Source organism: Hemitrygon akajei, chromosome 10 (assembly GCF_048418815.1).
Source record: "Hemitrygon akajei chromosome 10, sHemAka1.3, whole genome shotgun sequence".
Classification (NCBI taxonomy): domain Eukaryota; kingdom Metazoa; phylum Chordata; class Chondrichthyes; order Myliobatiformes; family Dasyatidae; genus Hemitrygon; species Hemitrygon akajei.
This window is the reverse complement of record NC_133133.1, coordinates 34060255-34087145: the sequence shown is the minus strand read 5'-3', so window position 1 is coordinate 34087145 and position 26891 is coordinate 34060255. Positions and strand designations below refer to the sequence as shown.

Below are 26891 nucleotides of genomic sequence, written 5' to 3'. Positions count from 1 at the left end.
GCTATGCAAAATGCCAAAATAGCCAATATCCTCAATTAGATGTTAAATATTCTGATTACTTCCAAAATTTAGCTCCATTCATGTTTGAGAGAACACATGTTCAGATTTTTCCATATCTTAATAAGAAAGCATGTTATTACCACATGCTTTTAATGACTTGCTTATTCTTTCCAGATTGAGAACATTAGTATAAAATTCAAATTTCTGAAGACCACACAACGCAAACAGCAATACCAAAATTGTCTGAAAAATATTTACATGCAGATAACTGTTAAAGGAATATGGAATCAAAAGTCTCGTACACGATTTTTCTGATACAAACCTCTTGCAAGAAATCTTCAAGCATGCGAGTGAACTTGTCAACCAATTCATCAATTAGCTGGCTCCTCGATATGTCCACTCTGTTGAATATTGTGTACTCATCATTGCAGAGGGCATGGTACGTTTTAGAACAAGCTTCTAAGACTTCAGTGTCCACATGCTTTTCAACAATATCTTTTAGTTGCTTCAGCAGAGAGTCCAAATGCTTTCATAGATAAAAGAGTAGAATATTTGAATTAACATCAAAATGCAGTAAGAATTTTGCATGCAAAGTCAATTTGACTTTATAGCAACTGCCTATGAATTACAAGTTAACAATAACCAATCTCCTTTGCACTTAGTCATGAGTATTTTCAAAATTTAAATCAGAGCTATTAGGACAAGAATGCCTATGTCATCAGAGGGAGGACAGTTTGGTGAAACACAATTAGCTTTTGATTTAAAAGCAAGATTGAAAAGGTGGTTGCACTTTAACATCTAATTTAATAGTAACTAAATAACAAAAATGCTGGAAATACACAAACTATCTCCACCTAATAACAGAAAACATAAATTGTATTCTGGGTCTGCCTTCTTCATAAATGAAGAATTCCAAGAATGCGTCAAAATACTTCTCATCTCCTTGCCTTATAAATGCAGTCGGATTGGGTGACATGGTAACACAGTAGTTAGGGTAACACAGTAGTTAGCGTAACACTATAACAGCACCTGTGATCAATAATCGGTGTTTGTTTCCCATCACTGTAAGGTGTTTGTAATTTCTCCCCATGACCACCTGCATTTTCTCCAGACACTCCGGTTTTCTTCGACATTCTAACGATGTATGGTTTAGGTTAGTGAGTTTGGGCATGCTATTTTGACGTTGGAAACGTGGCAAAATTTGCTGGCTACCCAACACAATCCTTGCTGATTTGATTTGACGCAGAATGATGAATTTCACTGTATATTTGATACACATGACAAATAAAGCTAAAATTTTAAGTTCACATCCACTTCATTTTGCACTAGAGCATCTTCTGAACAATTTTCATTTGTTCTCCTTCCAAGTCATAGCACGATATGTACTGTAACTAATAAGCCCCATATTTTACCAGTGAAATTTCAAAATAAAAATAATCCAGTGTAATAAATATAGCTGTTACTTCTGTGGGAAACAAAACAATTCAACACCAAAATAATGCCTTGTTTTTACCTTTTCTAGTCGACCAGTTGTATAGATCTCCAAGTCAAAAAACAGCGGCAACTGTAAAAGGTTCGTCACTTTCTCTGCATCAATAGCATACTGCTCAAAAGGAAGAGAAAATAAAAATTTGTATCCAAAGAAATTATTAACAGACAGACATACTTTATTGATCCCGAGGGAAATTGGGTTTCGTTACAGCCGCACCAACCAAGAATAGTGTAGAAATATAGCAATACAAAACCATAAATAATTAAATAATAAGTTAATTATGCCAAGAGGAAATAAGTCCAGGACCAGCCTATTGGCTCAGGGTGTCTAACACTCCACGGGAGGAGTTGTAAAGTCTGATGGCCACAGGCAGGAATGACTTCCTATGACGCTCAGTGTTGTATCTTGGTGGAATGAGTCTCTGGCTGAATGTACTCCCGTGCCTAACCAGTACATAATGGAGTGGATGGGAGTCATTGTCCAAGATGGCATGCAACTTGGACAGCATCCTCCTTTCAGACACCACCATCAGAGAGTCCAGTTCCACCCCCACATCATCACTGGCCTTACAAATGAGTTTGTTGATTCTGCTGATGTCTGCTACCCTCAGCCTGCTGCCCCAGCACAAAACAGCAAACATGATAGCACTGGCCACCACAGACTTGTAGAACAAACACCACAGAAATTTATGGCACTGAAGTTAGACACTTAGTTTGTCATGTCTATGCCTGTCGAAATTAAAATATTACCAACCCCAATTACCAGTTCTGTAGGCAGGTTAGTGCTCATCCAGGCACTTTTAAATTTGTAATGAAAGATTCTGTTTATACAATCATAACCACATGAAGACTACAATAATAATATGAACATTTATATATAGTAGCTCATTCTTCAATTCTAAATGTCAGCCTTGGCTCAAGAAAAAACACTCCATATGATAATCATGGATACAACCATAGGAAAAACTAATAAAATATTGAGAGTTCTTTATTGTCAAAGACATCCATTTTCCTCAATCAGGTGGGGTAAAAAAATCCTAATTTACTTCCTATACTTTGTGTCTCATTTATCATTTAATCTCAAATAACAGCAAAGGAGAGAAATTTCTGTGCAACCTTATTTTCCAGATTACAAAAATCACAAGATTAATTGATTGGATTGAGATCAGGAACTCTGCTGTGAAAATCCTCCAAGTTGTTTACTTTAATAAGAGGCTAGAAATCAGAGCAACAGCCCTCCTGAAAGAGGCAAAAACTCCGTTTTTAATAATTTTCCTACTCATCACTTGTTTACGATTATTTCTCTATAATTCTTGCAGCTCACTACATGTAATTTTAATCTACATTCCTTTTCTTCCCCAAGATGATTTTTAATATCCTTTCTAATACAGCTGTTCAATGATTTTAGAGTTGTCTTTTAAATTCAATTTTCATATTTTTATGTATCTGGATGTCCATTTGTCAGCCACACATTTTTACAGTATTTTGTTTATTAAATTTGTGATTATTGGCCTCTACCTAGATTATCGTGATTAAAATACACAAAGAACTTCCCCATGGCCATGTGCTCTTTTTTACAGTGATGAAAACTGAGTATAATCTCATGTCTTAATACATTTCTCAGCATGATTGAGAGATCTCAACATTATTTCTAGGGACAGTCAGTCTCCTTTGGATTTTAAAAATATCTGACAATGGTTAGCTATTACTTAGTACCTGATTGTGGGAAGACATTCAGCAAAACAAACTCAATATGTTGAAGTTTTCACATTTTATTCATTCATCTGTTATTCAACAGTTGAATCTCAACCCTATATTTCTAAATCCCATGTGGCTGAAATGTTAAAAGAAAATTAAGCTGAATTCTTTCCAAATTTCCCACACTATACAAACAAGAATATTAATTCCCCCTTTTTTAAATGCATGATTGTTCACATCAAGATGCTGAAACGCATTTACAAGGATCCAAGAATTTTTTGCAAATTTCTAAAATATTCTAATAGCAATGAAAACTATTCAAATTATTTTACCTTCGCCAAGAGCTGTGGAAGGACAGTTGAAAACTGCTCTGTAAATCTAGTGCGATCATCCAATTGAGCTTTTTTCTCTTTTGCAGTCAATACCTAATAATTACATTGTGAAAATACACAGTTAAAACATCCACATTACTGATTTCAAACAAGGTGCAAATATATCTTGAAATTCTTTACATACTCTCTCACCACTTACAAAAACTATTATGAAAAACACATGCAAGTTTAAAAAACACATTCAGAAAAAAGAAGAAAAATAGTTAATACTGGAAATACTCAGCAAGTAAGGATACATTGGTGGGAAGAGAAACAGAGTTAAAATTTCAGGTTGAAGTCCATTTATATGAACCATTAACTGTTTATTTTACCACAGGTGCAGCCTGACTTGTGAAGTATTTTCAGCATTTTAAATTTTAATTTAACACATTTTGAATTCAACAACAATTATGGCAGGAATGCACAGGAATGTGCTACTTTACTTCCTTCTGATAGTGGAAGAATCTCCATGGGTTTTGAATGCTTGTTCTACATAGTAGCGGGAAAGCAAATTTTCAAACAGAGATCTAGATAGAGTACAAGAAGGTGAAAAGGAAGTAGATGAAGGAAAGGCTGTGGATGTTGTCTACATGGACTTTAGTAAGGCCTTTGACAAGGTCCCACATGGGAGGTTAGTTCAGAAGGTTCAGACACTAGGTATCCATGGGGAGGTTGTAAACTGGATTCAAAATAGGCTGTGTGGGAGAAGACAGAGAGTGGTAGTGGATGATTGCGTCTCAGACTGGAGGCCTATGACTAGTGGTGTGCATCAGGGATCTGTGCTGGTACCATTGTTATTTGTTGTCTACATCAATGATCTAAATGATGATGTGGTAAATTGGATAATCAAGTTTGCTGATGACACTAAGAGTGGAGGCGTTGTGGACATGAGGAAGGCTTTCAAAGCTTGCAGAGGGATCTGGACCAAATGGAAAAATGGGCCAGAAAATGGCAGATGCAATTTAATGCAGACAAGTGTGAGGTGTTGCATTTTGAAAGGACAAATCAAGGTAGGACATACAGAGCAAATGGTAGGGCACTGAGGAGTGTGGACGAACAAAGGGATCTGGGAGTTCCGATACATAATTCCCTGAAAGTGATGTCACAGGTAGACAAGAGTTGTAAAGAAGGCTTTTGGTATCCTGGCATTCATAAATCAAAGTAGGAGTTGGGATGTTATGGTGAGGTTGTATAAGACATTGGTGAGGCCAAATATGGAGTATTGTGTGCAGTTCTGGTCACCTAACTATAGGAAGGGTATCAGTAAGATTGAAAGAGTGCAGAGAAGATTTACTAGGATGTTGCCAGGTCTTCAGGAGTTGAGTTACAGGGAAGGACTGAACAGGTTAGGACTTTATTCCTTGGAGCGTAGAAGAATGAGGGGGGATTTGATAAAGGTTTACATAATTATGAGGGGTATAGACAGAGTAAATGCGAGTAGGCTCTTTCCACTTAGATTGGGAGAGGTAAATACGAGAGGACATAGCTTTAGGGTGAAAGGGGAAGGGTTTAGGGGGAAACATTAGGGGGAACTTCTTCACTCAGAGAGTGGTGGGAATATGGAACAAGCTGCCATCTGATGTGGTAAATGCAGACTCACTTTTTAAGAATAAATTGGATAGGTACATGGATGGGAGAGGTCTGGAGGTAAATGGGACTAGCGGAATAACGTTTTGGCAAAGACTAGAAGGGCCGAATGGCCTGTTTTCTGTGCTGTAGTGTTCTATGGTTCTATCTCAGCATGCTACAGAAGCTGGGACTTTTCAAATCCAATTACACAATATCTGCAAGCCTCAGATTTTGCTCCATTTCTCCCCACGTTTATGAAACAACCTGTATCAACCAAGACATCCATGTTACGTTTTACCCAAATACAATGAACAACATTCACCAACACAGCTATCATTTACGATGCAAAAAAATCGACCATAAAAGGCAACCGTGAATGATCAAGGGGGAACTGTGGATCCAGTGACTCAGGAAGAAAATGTTGGCAATTACTGCAGAGGCCAAGATAGAGCATAGCCAAAAACTATCCAATATGACTTCTAACATTCCACTTCCTAATGTTCCGATCAAAATACACAAAATGCCAGAGGAACTCAGCAGGCCAGGCAGCATCTATGGAAAAGAGTAAACAGTCGACGTTTCTGGCTGAGACCCTTCAACAGGACTCGGTTTTTTTGTATTTTACAAGCAGCAGTTGGTGCAAGCATTCAATCATTACTTCTCATGTTCCCGCATTTTGTTTATTTTTCAAGAATCAAAAACAATTGTCTGTCCAGATTGCTTGCAGAAAATTAAGGAGGCACCATATTGATTAAATGTTTGCATTTTGCTTAGTAATTTGGAGGTAAAATCTCCATTTGAGTTACTCGGCATGAGTGGCTTTCGGGCTGATGAGAAGAAACTGCATCCTTGGCCGAACCTAAGTTCCAGTTCATTAGATTTATATGAAGAGATCAAACAGCCAGCTGAGGTATGAAGTTTGAGGAGCATGCACAACAAAATGTTCAATGCCTTGCTGAAAAACATAAGTGAAAATGTCAAAAATATTGGTATCAAATTCTAAAATTGTACTGGGTTCTGCATGAAAGTGATGGCTAGCTCTGCTCCAGCACCTGGACCCAAATACCATCACTGGCAGCCAATGACTTCCTTCCACTGTAGCAAAAGCAAAAACCAAAGTCACACCGATTAGATGGAAGCTCACATGTTTATGATGTTGACTCAAACTGACAGGTTGGACTGCTTTATGGAGAATCAAGGCACTCCAATTAAATGTACTCCAAGGGAATCTTTGGATTGCTGAGGTAACACACTACGTAAATAGCAGCAGAACACATGTCAGTGACCTTTCTCAGGATGACATAATCTATAACCCAACACTAACATTATTGTAATGTCCTAGCCTTTGCCAGTCAGCCACATGCTGTTCAAGGTGATGTTCAAATATAGAGGCTAGGAACTTCTAGCGCTGCCCTTTATGACCATCTGCAAAGCAGCAGCATTCCACCAGCCATATTTGAACTACTACTCAGGAATATGGTATTTAAGAAGAGAGAAAAAATTACCCATCAGCTTCACAGTTATTATAATTTAAATATTTTCTCGTATATATCATTCATTGCAATTTGTTCTAAATCCGTAAGTCACCAAACAAAGTTATGCAGCTTAAAAAAAACCAAATCAGAAAACTAATTATATAAGCCATATTTTTTTAGAAAAATACATGAAAAATTAATCACTACCTTAGATTTGAGTTATATAATTCATACCTTTCTGCCAGAACCTCGACCAACTGGAGGATGACATTCCACAGTCTGCCGTATTGTGCACAACATTATTTCAACAAGTGCACTTTCCTGTCTGTCAGTCAAAACTAGGGAAAGGAACAATTACAATGAGAGTCACTTCTTGACAAAAGAATGTCAATAGACAGCCATTTCCATAAACTATTTTGAAGTACACTCAACTTCAAAGGAATGAGGGCTTTGTAACATTTCACAAATTGGAGCAAGAATGGAATATGTAGAACAGCTACTACGGTCTCATGACTGTTCAAGTTTTGTACAAAGTCCATTCCAAGCAATACATGAGAGAGAGAGTAATATAGCATGGGAGCAGGCCCTTTGGCCCAACTCATCCATGCTGACTCAGATGCACATTAAGCTGCACCCTCTTGCCTAGTGGGTTTCACTCATATCCCTCTTAGGCCCAAAACCTTTCCTATCTTAAGAGTATTTTATGTTATATTATACCTACTCCAACCACTTATTCTGGCAGCTCATATGCCCACTTTACCTTCATGTCCCTTTTAAAAATTTTCCCAGAGCTTTTTAAACCTGTGCATTTCAGTTCTAAATTCTCTTTTGCTGGGAAAGAAAGTATGCATTCACCCTCATGATTTTACTTACTTTTATAAAGTGACCTCACAGTCCCCTACATTCCAATGAATAATCTTAGCCTGTGCAACCTTTCCTTATAACTCAGAAACTCAAATCCCAGCAATATTTTTGTAAATCTGCTTTACACTTAATGACATTGTTCCTAAACTGTACACTATATCCCAGGTATGACCGAACCAGATTTGTACAACTTGAACTCCTAACACTTAGTTCCCGCACAGTAAATGGATTGTAAGAGTCCAAAAAAAAAGCAAAATGCTCAACTACTAGTGGGTTGAGTTACATCATGCTTCCTGATGTTTACAGTATCAAATCTGAACTGATCTGAACGAAATTTGAAGGACAGCATTCTTCCTTTAAGGCTTACCACAAATGAAAAATACAAATCTTTAAATAACTGACAAGTTTTGGGTATCCTTACAAAGCAAATCTAATTAATCTTCATTAGTTCTCTTGTTGGTTTACAAGTTAAAAAAGAATGTTTTATCATACAACCACATGAAGGCTTTCTACAACTGAAGCATTACTTTTGGAATTCACCAATTAATTCCCAGATCATCTTACAGTTCATATTTTCTTGCCATTTAGATACAATGCTCCTTTTGCTTAATATTCTCTGCCAAAATGAACTATTATACATTTTCCCATGTTATACTTCATTTGCCAGATCTCTGTTTTGTTTCTCTTATTCTCTTCATAATCTTCCTTCAAGTATAGCTTGCATTATCAGCAAATTCACCAACCATTCCTCAGTTATCCCTGATTAATGACAAATAACCTGTGAGAATGGTTGCTTAATACTTCTGGTAAAAAATGAACTGCAAATGCAGAACATTTCTTTAAGAATATTGTCACTGCAGAATTGATCGTATCAGTTTTTGAAAACCAGCATCAACATCAAACACCTCCCATATATGGCATAGCTTCCTGTATCTCCCCACCTCTCACCCCCACCCTGATATGCCTTAAACCTCAACTCAAAATTCCCTAACAGTAAGCTTCTACAGATTTCCCCCACTAAAACAACACTTGTTTTAACTGAGATATAATCTGCAATTCTAAATTTCAACATTTTGTGAAATAATACTTTGGAAACTAAAATTTGAGATTCCTAAATGGATTCAGAGCCCAAAAGTTAACAACTTTATTGTTGTTCTTTCTTAATAGCAAAATAGTAATGAAATCAACACCCATTTTTTAAAAACTCCAGACTCCACAAAAACCAATGGTATTGTGGCCCAATGCAATGCGTCACATTCTAGAACTCCAATGTTCATATCGCAATGCATGCCAAGTACCATTCACAGTCATCCCTTTCAGTTTACTCAGCACATGCATTTAAAATTTTTGTCTACAATGTCAAACATCTCTATCACTATAATTTTCTCCAGGACAACAATACTCAAAGCAATTAACACTCCCAAATTTCTTTTTGTAAAGTTCTAGTCTTCATATCTCCTCCTCCAGTAAGTGGTTGAAAGAGTGAGTAGGGAAATTTAATGTACATGACTGATTTGATAAAGGAAAACAAAAAAAATCAAAATAAACTGTAGAAAATGGAGATTTAAAAACACAAGACCCTGCAAAACTGAAAGACAGAAAATTCTGGGAACACTGAGTAGGTCCAGAAGTATCTGTGCAAAGAGAGATTTCAGGGTCCAGACTCAGATATAAAGACCCATCGTCAACCTCTAACAGCCCTATTAATCCTTTTGACCAGGTATCACCCTGAAAAAGGTATTCACTCTTATTCTATCTTCTCTACTGGAGTTAAATTCCCTGCACTAGTTCTACATTTTGAAATTCCAGGAAACATTTTAATATGCAACATAACTACTCCATAGGTTGAAAACAACTTTACATTGTGATGACAGTAATATGAACACATTAATCCACCCTGGGTCTATCTTTTGAGAATAGCACATCAGTTCAAAGAACTACTACAGCAATTAAATAGTAACGTTTTCAACATATTCCATTTAACAGTTAATCTTTACTGCTCAGCTTCATGATTTACAATATATCCAGAGTAAGAGTGGGGAAGTTTACATAAAGTTTACCTTCTTCTCCATTGAGTGGTTCTTCTAAAAGCAGACTAGCCATGCATTCCCAATCTTTGAGTAAGTCTGGTGCACAATCCCACATGCTATCTACAAGGTAAGCAGCATGCTCGTGCAGCTGGCAATGGAAAAATAAAGCAAAATTATTAAATCTAATCAAAGGATTTTGATGTAATGTAAATTAGACAAAGGAAAATGCTTTGTACAACCATCTCCAATTAATATCTGAACTCTTAGTTCTCCTTTCACTCATATCATTTAATTTTCAATGCAATTCTGGGTTTGCCCATTTCAGAACCAGAAGCCTTTTAAAGGATTTCAGCACAAAACCCAAGCCACTAAGCTGCACAGAAGTATTTATATATCAGGAAAACTTGCAAAGTCTGTAGTTATAATTTCATTCTTTCCTGCCCCCCCTCCCCACTACAACCTAACTGGTATGAATTCAGTTTACTTTTTCATATGCAGCTGAAAGCAAATTTTGCACTGTCCATTCAATTGGAAATATATTGCTGTACATAAATGGCATAGTTCTTAACAACACTGAATATATGTTTATTGCTCTGCTGCAGTATGTTTGCAAACATTAGGATTTTGCTGGTCTGGAACACTAGAATTGAGATGACACAAGAATAATTTTGCAATCACAAATTTGAAGGAAAAAACTGACAAGTGTACTGAATGCAAGCTAGCATCATAAATTACAAAAAGATTAGTTTCATTTGTCACTTACAGGTCGAAACATACAGTGAAATGCATCTTTTGTGATGTGCGAAGTGTTGCTATGCTTCCAGCACCAACATCATAATATGCCCCACAACTTATTAGTACTGACCTGCATATCTTTTTGGAATGTGGGAGCAACGAAATGGACTGGGAAATTCTACTCACCCCCCAATCCAAACTTAATTATCACAAAAGATGTTGTAATTAATTAGTACTTCAAAAAATTTAGATCTAGAGATCATAAACTACATTAAATTATAATTCAAATCTTTATTCCAATTAGCAAGCCACATATACAATGAAGGTATGCCATAATTTGTGAATTATAATTGAGAACTTACCTCACTTTCTAAAAAGAAAAATACCAGTGTCTTGATAAGCTTTGCATTTGGGCTTTGTCTTCCTTTTCTTTTTACTGCTACTTCATCAGAATCAGATTCTTGATGACTGAAAAGTCTTAAAAGTAATAATAAAATACTAATAAAAATAATAAAATACTGTAATAGAACAAAAAAATCATATTTTTAAAATATTTAGATTCATTGAGTACTATAGCACAGAAACAGGTCCTTTGGTGCATCTAGTGCATACTCACCCAATCTACTGGTTGGTCCCATCCAACAGCACCTGGACAATGTGCCTGCAATATTATCCATGTATTGATGGATAATACATGGATTATCCATGTATTGATCCAAACTTCTCTGAAATGTTCAGCTAAAACCCGTTTCTACCATTCCCACTTATTTTACGACTTAAAATTATTTTCCATTATTCCCTATTCGGTGAGAGGAAATCAGTGAGCCTGAGTACGTGCTTGCTGAGGTAAAAAGGTAAGGTCAGTAGGTTTTTTTTTCATTTATTCTGACTAATCTGGGATCAGGTAATGGGGGAGACAGTTAGAGCAGTGGTGTGCTCCGTATGCAGTATGTGGGAGGTCAGGGTCAACACAGTTGTCCCTGATGACCACACCTGCAATAGGTGCATCCAGCTGCAGCTCCTATCAGACCGAGTTAGGGAATTGGAGCAGGAGCTGGATGAACTACGGATCATTCGGGAGGCAGAGGCAGAGATAGATAAGAGTATAGATAGATAAATGAGATGATTATCGGGAGGTAGTCACACCGAAAAGACAGGAGGTAGGCAAATGGGTGACAGTCAAGAGAGGCAGGGGGAGCAGACACGAGAGAGCAGAGCACCCCTGTGGCCGTTCCCATCAACAATAAGTATACCGTTTTGGATACTGTTGGTGAGGATGACCTACCAGGAACAAGTTGCAGTGGTCCTGTCTCTAGCACTGAGGTTGGACACTCGATTAGGAAGGGGAGGAGGGAAGAGAAGAGAGCGGTAGTGATAGGGGATTCTATAGTCAGGGGGGCGGATAGGAGATTTAGTGGGGAAGATCGGGAGTCTCGGATGGTATGTTGCTTCCCTGGTGCCGGGGTCCGAGACATCTCAGATCGGGTGCAGGTTATTCTCGAGAGGGAGGGCAAGAATCCAGATGTTGTGGTCCTTGTAGGGACCAACGACGTGGGTAGGATGAGTGAGGGGGTCCTGCGTAGGGAGCTCAGGGAGTTAGGTACGAAGCTGAAGAGCAGGACCTCCAGGGTAACAATCTCAGGATTGCTACCTGTGCCACGTGCGAGTAAGGCAAGGAACAGGAGGATTATAAAGATTAATACATGGCTGAGAGGATGGTGCAGGAGGGAGGGCTTCAGGTTTGTGATAATTGGGCTTTGTTCCAGGGAAGGTGGGATCTGTTCCGAAGGGACGGTTTACACCTGAACTGGAGTGGTACTAACATTCTTGCAGGGAAGTTTGCTAGTGCTTCTTGGGGGGGGGGGGTTTAAACTAAATTTGCAGGGGGCGGGGATCCAGAATGTGAGAGAGGATAGAGAGAGGAAGAATAAAGGACAGGTGGGGACTACACGGTTCCTGAATATTAAGTATGTAGTAGAGGAAGGTGGGGCGGAACAAGTGATAAGGAGGACTCATGTACAGAGGGATGGTCTGACGGAACATGGAGTTAAATGTGTTGAAAGAATAAGTAAATTTAGGAAGGACAACAAAATTCTAGGGGCGTATAGCCCGATGGGAGTTCGGGGAGCTGGGTTAAGCACAATAGGCAGCGATTCAAACAGAGAGAGGAGAAATGGGTTAAAAATTCTATATCTGAATGCACGAAGTGTCAGAAATAAGGCAGATGAGCTTGAAGCCCAGGTGCGAATGGGTAACTATGATGTTGTTGGGATAACGGAGACATGGCTGCAGGGAGATCAGACCTGGGAAATGAATGTACAAGGGTATACGTGCTATTGTAGGGACAGAAATGTGGGCAGAGGGGGTGGGGTGGCCCTGTTGGTGAGGAATGAGATTCAGTCCTTTGCAAGGGGGGGACATAGGGTCAGGAGAAGTAGAGTCTGTGTGGATAGAACTGAGGAACAGTAAGGGCAAAAGGACCCAAATGGGTGTTGTCTACAGGCCACCAAACAGTAGCATGGATATTGGGTGCAAGTTGAATAGGGAGTTAACAATGGCATGTGGCAAAGGTAATGTCGCAGTAGTTATGGGGGATTTCAACATGCAGGTGAACTGGGAGAATCAGGTTGGTGCTGGACCACAGGATAGGGAGTTTGTAGAGTGCCTACGGGATGCATTCTTGGAACAGCTTGTACGAGAGCCGACCAGGGACAAGGCTATTCTGGATTTGGTGTTATGTAATGAACAGGATTTGATAAGCGATCTCGCAGTAAAGGAGCCATTAGGAGGTAGTGATCACAATATGATAAGCTTTTATCTGCAATTTGAGAAGGATAAGGGCAGCTCGGAGGTGTCAGTGTTGCAGTTGAACAAAGGAGACTATGGAGCCATGAGGGAGGAGCTGGCCAAAGTTAACTAGACAGATATCCTAGCAGAAAAGACAGTGGGACAGCAATGGCAGGTATTCTTGGGAATAATGGACAAGGTGCAAAATCAGTTCATCCTCCGGAGAAGGAAGGATTCAAAGGGAGAAAGGGGCCACAGTGGATGACAAAGGAAGTCAGAGATTGCATAGCATTAAAAAAAAAGGAAGTATGACAGTGCTAAGGTGAGTGGGAGGACAGATGATTGGGAAATTTTTAAGGAACAACAGAACTTAACTAAAAAGGCAATACAGGGAGAAAAAATGAGGTACGAACGCAAGCTAGCCAGGAATATAAAGGAGGATAGCAAAAGCTTTTTTAGGTATGTGAAGAGAAAGAAGATAGTTAAGAACAATGTTGGGCCCTTGAAGAATGAATTGGGTGAAATTGTTATGGGAAACAGAGAAATGGCAGAAGAATTTAAAAGTACTTTAGATCTGTCTTCACTAAGGAAGACACAAGCAATCTCCCAGATGTATGGATGGGCCAAGGACATAGGGTAACAGAGGAAATGAAACAGGTTGACATTCGGAAGGAAACGGTGATGAGAAGACTGATGGGACTGAAGGCTGACAAATCCCCAGGTCTAGATGGTCTGCATCCTAGGGTACTAAAGGAGGTGGCCCTGGAAATTGCAGATGCATTGGTAATCATTTTCCAATGTTCCTTAGATTCAGGATCAGTTCCTGAGGATTGGAGAATGGCTAATGTTATCCCACTTTTTAAGAAAGGAGGGAGGGAGAAAACAGAGAACTATCGACCTGTCAGCCTAACATCAGTAGTGGGGAAGATGCTAGAGTCCATTATTAAAGATGAAATAGTGGCATATCTAGATAGCAGTGATAGGATTGGGCCAAGCCAGCATGGGTTTACCAAGGGTAAATCATGCTTGACTAATCTATTGGAGTTTTTCGAGGATGTAACCAGGAAGTTAAACGGGGGAGATCCAGTGGATGTAGTGTACCTCGATTTTCAGAAGACATTTGATAAGGTCCCACATAGAAGACTGGTGGGTAAAATCAAAGCTCAGGGCATTGGGGGGGGAAAGCATTGACATGGATTGAAAACTGGTTGGCAGATAGAAAGCAAAGGGTAGCGGTGAATGGGTGTTTCTCGGAATGGCAGGTGGTGACTAGTGGGGTGCCACAGGGCTCGGTATTGGGACCACAGCTGTTTACCATTTACGTCAACGATTTAGATGAAGGCATTGAGAATAACATCAGCAAGTTTGCTGATGATACTAAGCTGGGTGGCAGTGTGACATGTGATGAGGATGTTAGGAGAATTCAGGGTGACTCGGATAGGCTGGGTGAGTGGGCAGATACTTGGCAGATGACGTTTAATGTGAATAAGTGTGAGGTTATCCACTTTGGGAGTAAGAATAGGAAGGCAGATTATTATCTGAACGGTGTAGAGTTGGGTAAGGGAGAAATACAAAGAGATCTAGGAGTCCTTGTTCATCAGTCACCGAAGGTGAATGAGCAAGTGCAGCAGGCAGTGAAGAAGGCTAATGGAATGTTGGTCTTTATTACAAAGGGAATTGAGTACAAGAGCAAGGAAATCCTCTTGCATTTGTACAGGGCCCTGGTGAGACCACACCTGGAGTATTGTGTACAGTTTTGGTCTCCAGGGTTAAGGAAGGACATCCTGGCTGTAGAGGAAGTGCAGCGTAGATTCACAAGGTTAATTCCTGGAATGTCAGGACTGTCTTACGCAGAGAAGTTAGAGAGACTGGGCTTGTACATGCTGGAATTAAGGAGATTGAGAGGGGATCTGATTGAAACATATAAGATTATTAAGGGATTGGACAAGATAGAGGCAGGAAATATGTTCCAGATGCCGGGAGAGTCCAGTACCAGAGGGCATGGTTTGAGAATAAGGGGTAGGTCATTTAGGACAGGGTTAAGGAAAAACAACTTCTCCCAGAGTTGTGGGGGTCTGGAATGCACTGCCTCGGAAGGCAGTGGAGGCCAATTCTCTGGATGCTTTCAAGGAGCTAGATAGGTATCTTATGGATAGGGGAATCAAGGGATAGGGGGACAAGGCAGGAACCAGGTATTGATAGTAGATGATCAGCCATGATCTCAAAATGGCGGTGCAGGCTCAAAGGGCCGAATGGTCTACTTCTGCACCTATTGTCTATTTCCTCTTGTCAGTATGTAATGCCATCAAAAATCTCTATGCACCAAATGCACAGCTATATTCTAATGTTTGAACTTATCGGCTCACTGATAGAACTTCTTTGAAATTACTGCCATTCAAGTGGAGAAAAGTCCTACAAATTCAGTTTCATAAGGCTAGTTTGACAATTAGCAAAATTGCACATGGCAAGATGAACAGCAATTTTTAAAATTCATTTCAGTGTGCTTCACATAAATATAAAGCTGTGCTTCCTAATATTGTCAATAGTAATTATTAGTAAAGAAAATTAACAGATTCACAGCAGCAAAATTTGAAAATGCAAGATGTCTTAACCTGAATCCTATGAGGAAAACTTAAAAGTTTGGATGCAATCAATTATTTTAAAACAAGGGTGAAAAGTCAGAGCAATGCCTTAACTCACTGCATCAGGAAAATCATGTTCAGAAACTAGTTATAAAATTTAAGATCAGTAGTGATTCAGGTTGGAACAAACTCAAGACATAAAACTGAAATCAAGTTGCACTTCTCTTATGATAGAGAAATATTACTGCACTCAACTAACTTAAAATTAGATTGAACCAAGTCAAAGGACTTCAGAGTTCTTCTTATGCTCTTGTCTCTGATCAAAAGTGTAAGAACATCTCTTTTTTCAGTCCTTAAGAATATGTGTTGCAACACAAAGTTTAACTACACTGGGTTAGATCTGGAAGTCAAGGGCTCTGATATTTCCCTCTTACATCTTCCATAGAGAATCAACTATAACACACTAGTCACTCTAAACTCAATGGTCTATTTCCTTCATAATACAAGAACAATTTTGTCACAATACTAACATGCAGACCACGGTTATCTACTAAACGAGAGTTAAATAAAATGTAGTAAAAAACAAAAAGGAAGTTTCACCATCAGAATACATAGTCCTGCATTTTTTGTGCAATCCAACATGTATTATAGGAAAAAGTAACTGTGTTATAAGAGAATACAATACATGAGAATATCAGAGCAAGGTTAAGATAGCTTGGTATTTGAAGTCCAACCCACCATTCAATGATTGTCTGCTGCATGCCTCAATTCTTCATCTATGATTTTGATGTTCTCAGAGTTCTGAAATGCCCTAATCTTTCTAAGATTCATCTACTCCACTTTAAGTACCTCCAAAGAGCTAGCCTCCACAATGCTCTGAAGAGAGAATTCCAGAGATCTCCCTTCGTAAGAAGAAACTCTTACAAGCCTCAGTTTTAAACCAAGAGTTTCTGCAGATGCTAGAAATCCGGAGTAATACATTTTAAAATGCTGGATGAACTCAGCAGGTCAGGCAGCATGTATGGAGAGGAATGAACAGTTAATGTTTCAGGACAAGACCCTTCATCAGATCCTGATGAAAGGTTTTAGCCCGAAACATTGACTGTTTATTCCTCTCTGTAGATGCTGTCTGACTTGATGAGCTCCCCCAGCATTTTTGTGTCACTCCGTTTTAAATGTCTTATATTACAACCATGTTCAAGGCTCTATCACAGAGGAAAATTTTCAATATTTACACTGCAATACTCTTACAGGACCTTATGTTTCAAAAAGATCACCCCGCTTTCTTTTAAAGGCCAACGAATACAGATCCTACTTCTTTAGATGCTCGTGATGAAGTTATGAAAATTATTTCCTTCTTCACATATCAGTTTTCATTCTTACTTTTTATAGAGAAATTCTCCTGCAGCTACAGCAACTGGTCGATGAGCTGAGTAAACCAAGTGATAAACATTTTCACAGTCCTCTGAAGTCAAAACATCATCGCTACCCCTAAAGTAGAGAATTAAGACAAATTAAGAAAAATTGACTAAATTTTTCAATTCAGTTAATTCAAGAAAATGCTTTGTTTTTATTTCCCCAACACCTTTGGTAGCGTTAATCACTGTATTATTACAACTGAAACTATACAGGAGATTCAGCAATGATTTCTCTTATCATACAACTAACTTACATAAATGTCCAGTGTCCATTGCAGTTAATTCATTAACTGTTTAAAAATAAATAATAGTTGCATTTGAAGACTAACCAAAAAAATGTTGCTTTTTTGTTGAATATCATAAATTATATTTGTTGAATATCATAAATTATACACAAAATTTACAATTAAATCAAATATTTAAGAAAAATAAAACCCAAAATCTGATTAGCAGTTTTTTTTTTAAAAATGTCTCAGTGCTTCATTTTAATCATCATTCCAATATCAGGAAACTCAGCTGCTCTGGTAAAATTATATCAAGGGGGTGGAGGTGGGGCGAGCAATCAGGATAGAAGATCATTCTTTAAGGAACGAATGGAAGAAATGGAATACCTTCCATTTTGAATTGTGCACTAACAAAAAGCTAACTAATGTTAAGGAACCTATAAGGAATAGTAAACAATGAATTTTATGAAAAATTAAACAATCTGAAATTGGGGTCTTTTATCTCAATAAAAGATAAAGCAGGATTTGGTTTTGCTAGACTTGAAACCTACATTTAAAAAGTATAAAAACTTAAACAAGCAATGGCAAACATTTAAAGGTTGATTTTAGAACAGTTTACAAGTGATATATCCTTGTAAAGAAAACTATCCCTGCTGGAATGGTGTCCCAATGTGGTTATCCAGAGAAATTAAAGATAATCAATAATGTTGCCAAAATACAGTAAGCTTGAAAATTTTAGAAAGCATGGAACTTTATTGAGCAAAGGTGGACCAAAGCAATGTGAAGGAAAGAGAAATATAAGGCTACATAAGCAAAGAAAGTACAAAACAGATTGCAAGAACATTTGAAATGTGTAAGATAAATTAATGTGGGTACCTTAAAGAGATATCAGAAGGCAAAAAAACGGCAGAGAGTTTAAACTAATATGTTCTGTTTGACTTAGCGGAAGATGACACAAAATAACCTTCCAGAAAGATGAAAGCCACAGAACTAAAATGAGTGAAATCAGCTGAATATAAAAAATAATTCTGAAGATATTAATGTGACCAAAATCAAATGGCTCCTTCTATATTTGAAAAAGATATAAAAATACAGAAAATATTTTCTTTTTGAATGCCAGAAAAGGTATGACACTGAATGGCTAGCTCTTGCTTTTCTTTCTCAAGCATATTTGTGGGCTGCTGTAAAGAAAGATACCGCTAAGATGTTGTATGAGGGAGAGAAATTATAAACCAAAATGTACTGAATAGGATATATTATAATGAGGTACTGTATATTGGTGAAGACAGATGAAATTAAAAGAACAAAAGGTTTGTTAATACTTAAACAGTTTATCTGAATTCCCCAGCTAAGATGTAGAAGTAATCTGATTGAGGATGCTAACACACACACTCTGAATTGAACTCCAAACTCCAACTCCCTGAGCCATAATAGCATTTTGCAAATCGCTACAGTACCGTGGTGGGAAGGATGTACATCAATATCAGCATAGTGATACACTCTCTTCCCATTCATGATATAAAAAAATGGAATTGGAAGAATTATTTTAACAAATACTGTTGCATAATCTAAAAATTTTAAAAATTGAAGTATGTGGCATCAAAGCAGAAGTGGCCATAAGCAATACTGATGCCTGAATGCATCAGTGACATGGGTGTGAAACTCCTGAGATACCACAGCAGAGAGGAAGAAATCCCAAGATAATTACAGAATGAGACCAGCAGGTATTTTAGAACAACGGGCAGAATTAGAGCTGACACATTTAGCTACCCTTAATCCAAAATTTGAAGTGCTAGATTTAAAAAAACTGTGTACTTCATAAAATATTATGAGCATCAGTTTTTAAAAGAATAGAAAACTCTTTAGTCTTCCAAGTGATTCATCGGAGGAAGAGAAGAGATTTGAATAGGCATTAGAGTGGCGCAGAATGCCGATAATGTAATTGCAGAAGTTCAAAGGAAACTCTGAATAATAAAGTCAGGGACATTTAAGTAACATGAACAGATTAAACAGAATCAACTTGACCAGAAAAGAGACTATTAAAACTTATTTTCTGAAAGCACAAGGAATGTAAACGATTATATATTCATTAATACACTCAAGATGGAGTATAAATTTAAAAAATGTTCTAAATATACAAAATCTGAAATAAAATTAACCTTGATATCTCCCACCTAACATATTAGTAGTCATATGATTCATCTCAATTGGCATTGTAACATGCAAACATCTACTCACTGCAGAAGATTTTTTAAAGAGTTGATTACCAAAACTGATCCAGTGAAAGGTAACCATTTCTACTTACTGCAGGACAAGTGTAAGTAGTTTTATTGCTTGTACAGCAACTTCATATTCTTTATCCAGAGTCATAGAAACAATTCTATCCTAAAAACAAACGATATTTTATAATGCAGAAAAGGTTCAAAATTACATGCACCTGTAATTGTTATTGCAGCTTGCTAGAAAAATAAATCTGAGACACAGCTCAATTTGATTAATAATGCTCGTTTCCAAACACTCATTACAATAACAAATGACATTAATTGGTCATTACAAATAAACACAGTTGGTATTCATGATAAAGAAATTACCATGTAAAACTACTTTCCACACTAGACCTTCTGTGTTCCAATTAACTGAAAATTGCAAGAAATTGTGCCTTGGACAGAAAGTATACTACTCCAATAATATTATGTGGCAATTTGCCATTCAGTGATATTTGTAATAATTATGGATGCAGTATCTATGACAAATCTCTATTCTGTGAGAATCTTAAGTAATTGCCTTAATTGAAAGGTTCTAAAATTGAATTGTGTTTTAAACCTAGATGTCATCTTAAAACTCTGGATTCTGAAAGTTTATGAGGGGTATGGGAATGAATGGAGATAAAAATCAGCCTCTTGCTGCAGGATGTAAACATGCAGTATGACATTTTGTACTATATTTTGAAAATTCATGTTCTTCAAGTTCAATAGAATTGAATTGCTAGAGAGGGCTAAGCATGAATGTAATATATATTACAAAATGTATCATCAGGCACAAGGACAACTTCTACCCGTTATATTACTATTGAATGGTTTCCTAGCAAGGAAAGACGGACTCTTGAACTCAATATCTACCTTGTTATGCCCTTGCATCTTATTGTCAATTTGCAGTATGCAAAACAAGCTTTTCATTATATCTCGGTACATGTGACAATAACCACCAATTTCAATTCCATATAACATTTTTCTTTTTGTGCATGTGAACAATGACAAATTTCCTTGTAATGTTTTGCAGCAGTTAAAAAAAGTTGGCATCAACAAGTGTGGTCATCATAAATAAAATCTAATTTTGAATCAACATTAGCTTGTAAGAAGATTTGTTCTGATGAATAAGCAGAAAAGATGCCAGAATCCAGTTGCAATTTGAAAGAATCTTTTATTTATTAATTTTTCAGTGTGACGGCATTTACTGCCTGTGCATAATTGTTCCATAAGTCTGTTACGAACCACTACAGTCCTTTTGGAGAAGATACTCTAGTGTCTAAGCAATGTTTTTGGATAATGGATTACAGAATTTAGCTCAGGCCATGAATTAATGCCAATATATTTCCAAATCAGTGTAATATTTGACAGTATAACATTAAGGTGTTGGTGTAAGCATGCACTTTCTCTTAGCCTTTTTTGGCAAGTCACATACAGTATTTGGCACATGCTGATGTAAAAGCGCAAGCAACTGCAATGCATCTTGTAAATGGTACATGTTATAGCTACTGTGCACCAGTAAAGGAGGGAATGAATGATTAGGGCTGCTTTTCTATAACAGTAAGGTAGACTTGGAGCATCTGGATAGCACTACCACCTTACAGCTCTGACTAGAAAACATGGCAAATAGTGTAAATATTTCAAAACAGCATTTTAGACTACACGTTAACATAGTTTTCTTCAAGATGCTAGGAATTGTATAGCTATATGCTACTACACAGTATAATTAACAGATTATACTTACAGTATTATAACAGAAGATATATAAGTGTCAGGGAATAAACACAAATTTTATAGAAGAGTGCTTAGGTGTAAAATTTTACCACACAATAACCAAAGCACAAATTTAAAAAATAATTTACTATGAATATATTTTTATAGAATTTGATGTCAACTAACCTTGAAACGACTTGTAAATAGTTCAAGTTTCGGAATGAGCTCTCTGTTGTAATAGAGACCTTGTAAAGCTATTAAACATTTGAGCCTTACTTCACCTTGCTGAAAAATAAAGCATACTTCTAAGCACACCACAATATTGAGGGGTAGGAATTCAATCAAATGTCTGCATTTGCTACATATTATCTGCACGAAACATCTAAAATAATGGACAATTTACCTTATCGTGCATGGTCCATCCCACATACTTCAAATAGCTGTCATTTAAGAAGGCATCACTATACATTTTCATCCAAACTCCTATCTCTTCAATGCAGACAGCTCTTATCTCAGATATTGCATCACTTGATGAGATAAAAACAAACAAAACCAAGATAAAACAATCCATCTCTGTACAGAATTGCTCTTCTTTGGACTGCAAAAATTAAATTGAAATACCAACAAAAAGTTTCTTACCGATATCGATGCACAAACACCCCCTTAAAAATGGCATTCATCATATTTTCAATTTCATCTTGATTTTCTTGAAGCTAGGAAAGAACAGGCAAAAATATGTTTACTAATGTTATGAATTAATCTTAAAGCTAATTTTCACAATCAGAAGAAAAAGTTCTTCTTTGGGTACACAAAAATGCACCGGTACAGGCAACACCTAAAACTATGTTTGTTATGAAATGCATTTTCCCCTCTGGAGTTCCCACTTTTATTTACATATGAAACAAAATTTACCATGAACTAGCCCATTTATTAGCCTAAAAGTAATCTAAACTGCCTGTGATTTCAAAAGTAAACATAACACAGATTAATCCAGCTGGAAATTGATATTTTATAATAGAATATCTATTGATTAAATAACAAAATCTCTTTTAAAAAATAACATTTGCTCATCTTACTGATTGACAGTATTAAGTTATAGCTTAATAAAAGGGCTTCTTTACAGTGAGTCTATAAGTATTCTTGCATTAAAAGTGCAGAATACTTTCCGCATTCCTCAATTAGTACAAGGCCAAATAATCAAGAAAAATCATCCAAACAGTCCACTAGATTGGCACTTCATCAACCATCCTACATATTGAATCCCTCTTTTACAGCATAAAATAACTGATTTTCTAGCATGATGTAGAAACTTATTGTATTAGTCATATCAAAAAGGACAAGTGTCAGAATCTGAAAGGGGGGGGGGAATAGATGAATGTCTGAAACTTTTTTGAGAAAAATCACAAATTAAATCTATAAAAACAAAAATCAAATTTCCAATAACTCTTATAACAATGCCCCCTCATTCAAGACTTCCACATGTGGAATTATTTTAATATCAATGTTTGTCATACCCCTTATGGATTTTCTATGTTTCATTAGACTACATATCATTCTTTGAGTTCCTAAAAGAATAAATCTAACTTGGTGGCCAATTGTTATCAGGACAACCCTTTCAGGAATCAGCCAGGTAAATCTCTGGTGAATTACTTCCAATGCTAGAAAATCCTTTCTTAAATAAGAATACATAAACTACGCACAGTACTCCAGGGTTAGCCTCACCTATATACAAGTGTAACAACACTTCATTAATTTTAAAGCTTCAAAACACAAGTAATAAAGTGTTGACAGGATGCAGAACTGGGCTGAGAAGTGGTAGATGGAGTTCAACCCTGAGAAGTGTGAAGTGATTCACTCTAGAAGGTCAAATTTGAAGGCAGAATATGAGGATAATGTTTCGATTCATATCAGTGTGGAGGAACAAAGGGATCTTGGGAGTCCAAAGCTGTCGTACATGTTGATATAGGGGCTAAGGCGGTGCATGGTGTATTGACTTTCATTAGTCAAGTTCAAAAGCCACGAGTTAACATTGTAGCTTGATAAAAACCTGGTTTAGACTACAACTTGGAATATTGTGATCAGCTCTGCTTGCCTCATTATAGGAAGGGTGCGGAAGCTTTAGAGAGGGTGCAGAAGATATTGACCAGGATGTTGCCTGGATTAGAGAGTGTGCCTATTAGAATAGGTTGAGTGAGCTAGGACTTTTTTCTTTGGAGTGACGGAAGATGAGAAGTGACTTGATAGAAGTACAAGATGATGAGGCAGATTCAATGGATAACCAGATTTTTCCCCCAGGACAGAAAAGGCTAATACCAGGGGGCACAATTTAAATACAATTGGAGTAGGTTTTTGGAACTTGGATAACAGAGTTAAGTTCTTTACAGAGAGTGGTAAGTGCGTGGAACACCCTGCCAGGGCCGGTGGTAGACGCAGGCACATTCTGGCCATTTATGAAGCTCTTGGACTGGTACATGAATGATAGAAAAGTAGAGAGCTATGTTGAAGGGAAGGCTTAGATTAATCTTAGAGCAGGATAAAAGGCTGGAACAAGATTGTGGGCCAAAGCACATGTACTATGCTGTAATGTTCTATGTTGTAAAGGCCAATCTGCAACTTGCCTTCTTAACAACATGCTCTACAAACATGTTTTTGTGTATGCTTTATGCTAGAGAACACATAATCGTTCTGTATTCTAATCATTTGCAGTTTCTCTTCAATTTGCCAGTGTCTTTAACTCCTCTCAACAAATTGCACAATCCTGTATTTTTCCACACAAAAAACTTTTGCCAAGTTCTTGCCTATCCATTCAATCTATGTGTCTTAAGTATTCAGTTGTAGTCTAAGTATCCTCATTCATGCCTTCTCACTTTTTTCCCCATTTCAGTCATGTGGGCTTCTCAGTCAGCATTTAGTTGGCCATAGCTAATTGCCCTCAAGAAGGTGGTGGTGAGGTATCTTCTTGAAATTCCTTGAGGTATGGGAATAACCCACTATGCTGTCCTCCAGGTCCCCCACTTATGAAGTGCCAGTAACACTACATTTTTTACTTTTTAACTTGTGCCATGAATTTTTCACATAACCCAATAGGTTCCAAAGGCATTGCTAGTTCCTGAGAACAAGTCTTTAATATGGCTCTTTGGGAACAAAGTTCAAAGTGAATTTATTATCCAAGTAAATAAATGTCACTATATACAACCGAGATTCATTTTCTTGCAGGTATACTCAATAAATCAGTAACAGCCATAATAGAATCAATGAAAGGCCACACCAACCTGTTGTTCAATCAGTGTGCAAAAGGCAACAAACTGTGCAAATCATAAAGAAAAATAATATAGTAAACAATAAATATCCAGAAAAGTGACTCCAGAAGTTGTGGGCACATTTCAGTGATGGGACAATTGAAGTTATTCCCTTTGATTCAAGAGCCTCATGGTTGTAGGGTAATAACTGTTCCTGATACTGGTGGTGGAGTTGTGAGGCTCCCGTACGTTCTTCCTAATGGCAGCAGTGAGAAGAGAACTTACCCTTGGTGCTAGGGGTCCCTGATGTTGGATGAGCTTTCCTTTAACAGTCCATGCAAATTTGTTCAATGGTGGGGTGGGGAGGGCTTGACCTGTGATGGACTGGACTGTAACCACTACTTTTTGTTGGATTTTACATTCAAGGACATGTGTTTCCATACCAGGCTGTGATGCAGCCAGTCAATATACTCTCCACCACACATCTATAGAAGTTTGTCAATGATCAACATCATTAAAAACGTTTTTGGCTTTGTCTTAAACCATCTTCGAGGATCATATGCTTTTGTGGCCTCTGCTTCCTGCTTTACTGTCCACCACCATTTACAACAAGAAACTGTAGGATTACAGAATTTTAATTTGAAAAGTACATTTATGGTCACATAGTTCTTTATACTGTATGCCATTTAGCAATTATGCATTTTTTGTGGAAGCATCAGAGATTGCCATTTCAACTTTAAATGTGTCTAGCGCTGTTACCTGAATGGCATGTTGCGCTCCTTATTGATCCCCGGCCATCAAAGTAATTGTATATTGATGAAAACATATGAGTTTACAAACTGTGATGGTGTATATGATCACTGTTGGTCCAAAGCAATTCTTGATGCTCCAGTTTTAAACTGCCTGAGACTATCCCATTGAACATGCTCGTGGTAATCTCAGTGTAAAGATAGGACTTTAACACCACCAAGGACTGCAAAGAGGTCAATTCCACCAATACTATAATGAACCAAAGCTTTTACCAGAGAAGTTGGTGAAGTACAAATCAAATAGATTTATCCCTTAATAGATGTACTCAATGCCTGTTACAGATCCAATCTGGCAGCCACATCGTTCTGATACTTCTGTCATGGGCAGCAGGTCCCCTCAGAATACAGAGTGCAATCTCTGCTTTTACTGCTTTATTCTTCTTTCAAGTGTTGTTCAATGAGGATTAGCACTGATTTATCAGCCAAGGCAAAATGGTGGTTATCAAATTTGGGTTTTCTATTTGAGCTAATGCTTTGAGATTTTAATGAAGTCTTGATTAAAGTTGTAAATTTCTAGCTCCTGCACATCACCAGCCCTTTGGTCGGGCTGTCGTATTAATGCAATAGGGAGAACCTTTGGATTGTGACAGAAAAGCCTGCCACATTGTCTGTAAGATATGATTTTCAAGAACTATTTTGAAATATTGTTTGACAAGAATATGGGATAGCTCCTCTGATCTAAACACGAACCCCAAAGATCTGTGAAGTGGTCGATGCAATTTCCAAATATGACACTAAGATCTGTCATATATAACCAACCAGTTTTATTCTTACCCTATTCCGAAGTAATAGCTGTGATGAAAATGAGTAGTATGCAAGGTCATTTCACGGGGTATTTAGGAGTTAACCACTGATGAATGTGGGTTCTAATTTCTAACCCTAAATTACATTAGTCAAGCAGATAAACTCTGAAGACAGAACAAGACTTTTATTGTCATAATTTCTAATCACATTTTAGAAAATATTCTAGATCAAGAATTGAATTTAAATTCTACAGCTGCATCTCTGGAATTTATACACTGGTCTTGAGACTGTCAGAAGTGCACCACCAAAATATCCACATGCATCACAAAAAATTCATTTTAAGAGCAGAAAAAAAGGCAAAAATCAGTTAACCCAGTTGAGTTTCTTAATGGGAGCAAAGAATTGCATGCCACATACTGACATACCAAACCATAACATATGTATGTATGTATGCAACTACATAAATGTTTGACTAACCTCTTTCCTTTTCTGTAACAGGAGCTCCAACCTGTCATTGGCTCTTTTGCCAAGAATTTTATTTCTTTCAGATTCATATTGCCGCTGGGTGTTGTCCATGTTGATACTTAGATTTAATGCCACATTTACTAGTGCTGTCATCAGCTTCATAGCTGCAGAAGGTATGGAGTGTACAGATTCAATAATAAACACAGCGGACATGCTTAAGAATTTCATTAATAGTCACAACTAAAATAAAACAGAAATTGCAGAAGTCAACAAATTTCTCGATGACTTTAACACCAAATACTGTAAAAAAAATTAACACTGCAGAAAATTATGTTCCTAGTCATAAAGGCTGTTAAAAAATATGGTATTACTTATTGTGCTCAAACTTGAAGGCCTTAAGAATTCCACTTGATTTATCGAGCAATGATAAA

The 26891-nt window shown here is 37.3% G+C and overlaps 1 protein-coding gene across 5 annotated transcripts in view; it reads right to left on the bottom strand.

Moving 5' to 3' along the window:
• stag2b (STAG2 cohesin complex component b) overlaps positions 1–26891 on the bottom strand; it is a 169589-nt gene that overhangs the window by 53320 nt on the left and 89378 nt on the right. For all 5 annotated transcript variants that reach the window (XM_073058022.1, XM_073058025.1, XM_073058024.1 and 2 more), the window contains 12 exons: positions 26473–26624; positions 21843–21916; positions 21607–21730; positions 21390–21488; positions 19550–19629; positions 16986–17093; positions 10596–10710; positions 9529–9646; positions 6839–6942; positions 3522–3614; positions 1514–1603; positions 323–526 (listed from right to left, as the gene is read on the bottom strand). In XM_073058022.1, coding sequence (XP_072914123.1) covers positions 323–526; positions 1514–1603; positions 3522–3614; positions 6839–6942; positions 9529–9646; positions 10596–10710; positions 16986–17093; positions 19550–19629; positions 21390–21488; positions 21607–21730; positions 21843–21916; positions 26473–26624 — 1361 coding nt within the window. The remainder of the gene's footprint in view (positions 1–322; positions 527–1513; positions 1604–3521; positions 3615–6838; positions 6943–9528; positions 9647–10595; positions 10711–16985; positions 17094–19549; positions 19630–21389; positions 21489–21606; positions 21731–21842; positions 21917–26472; positions 26625–26891) is intronic.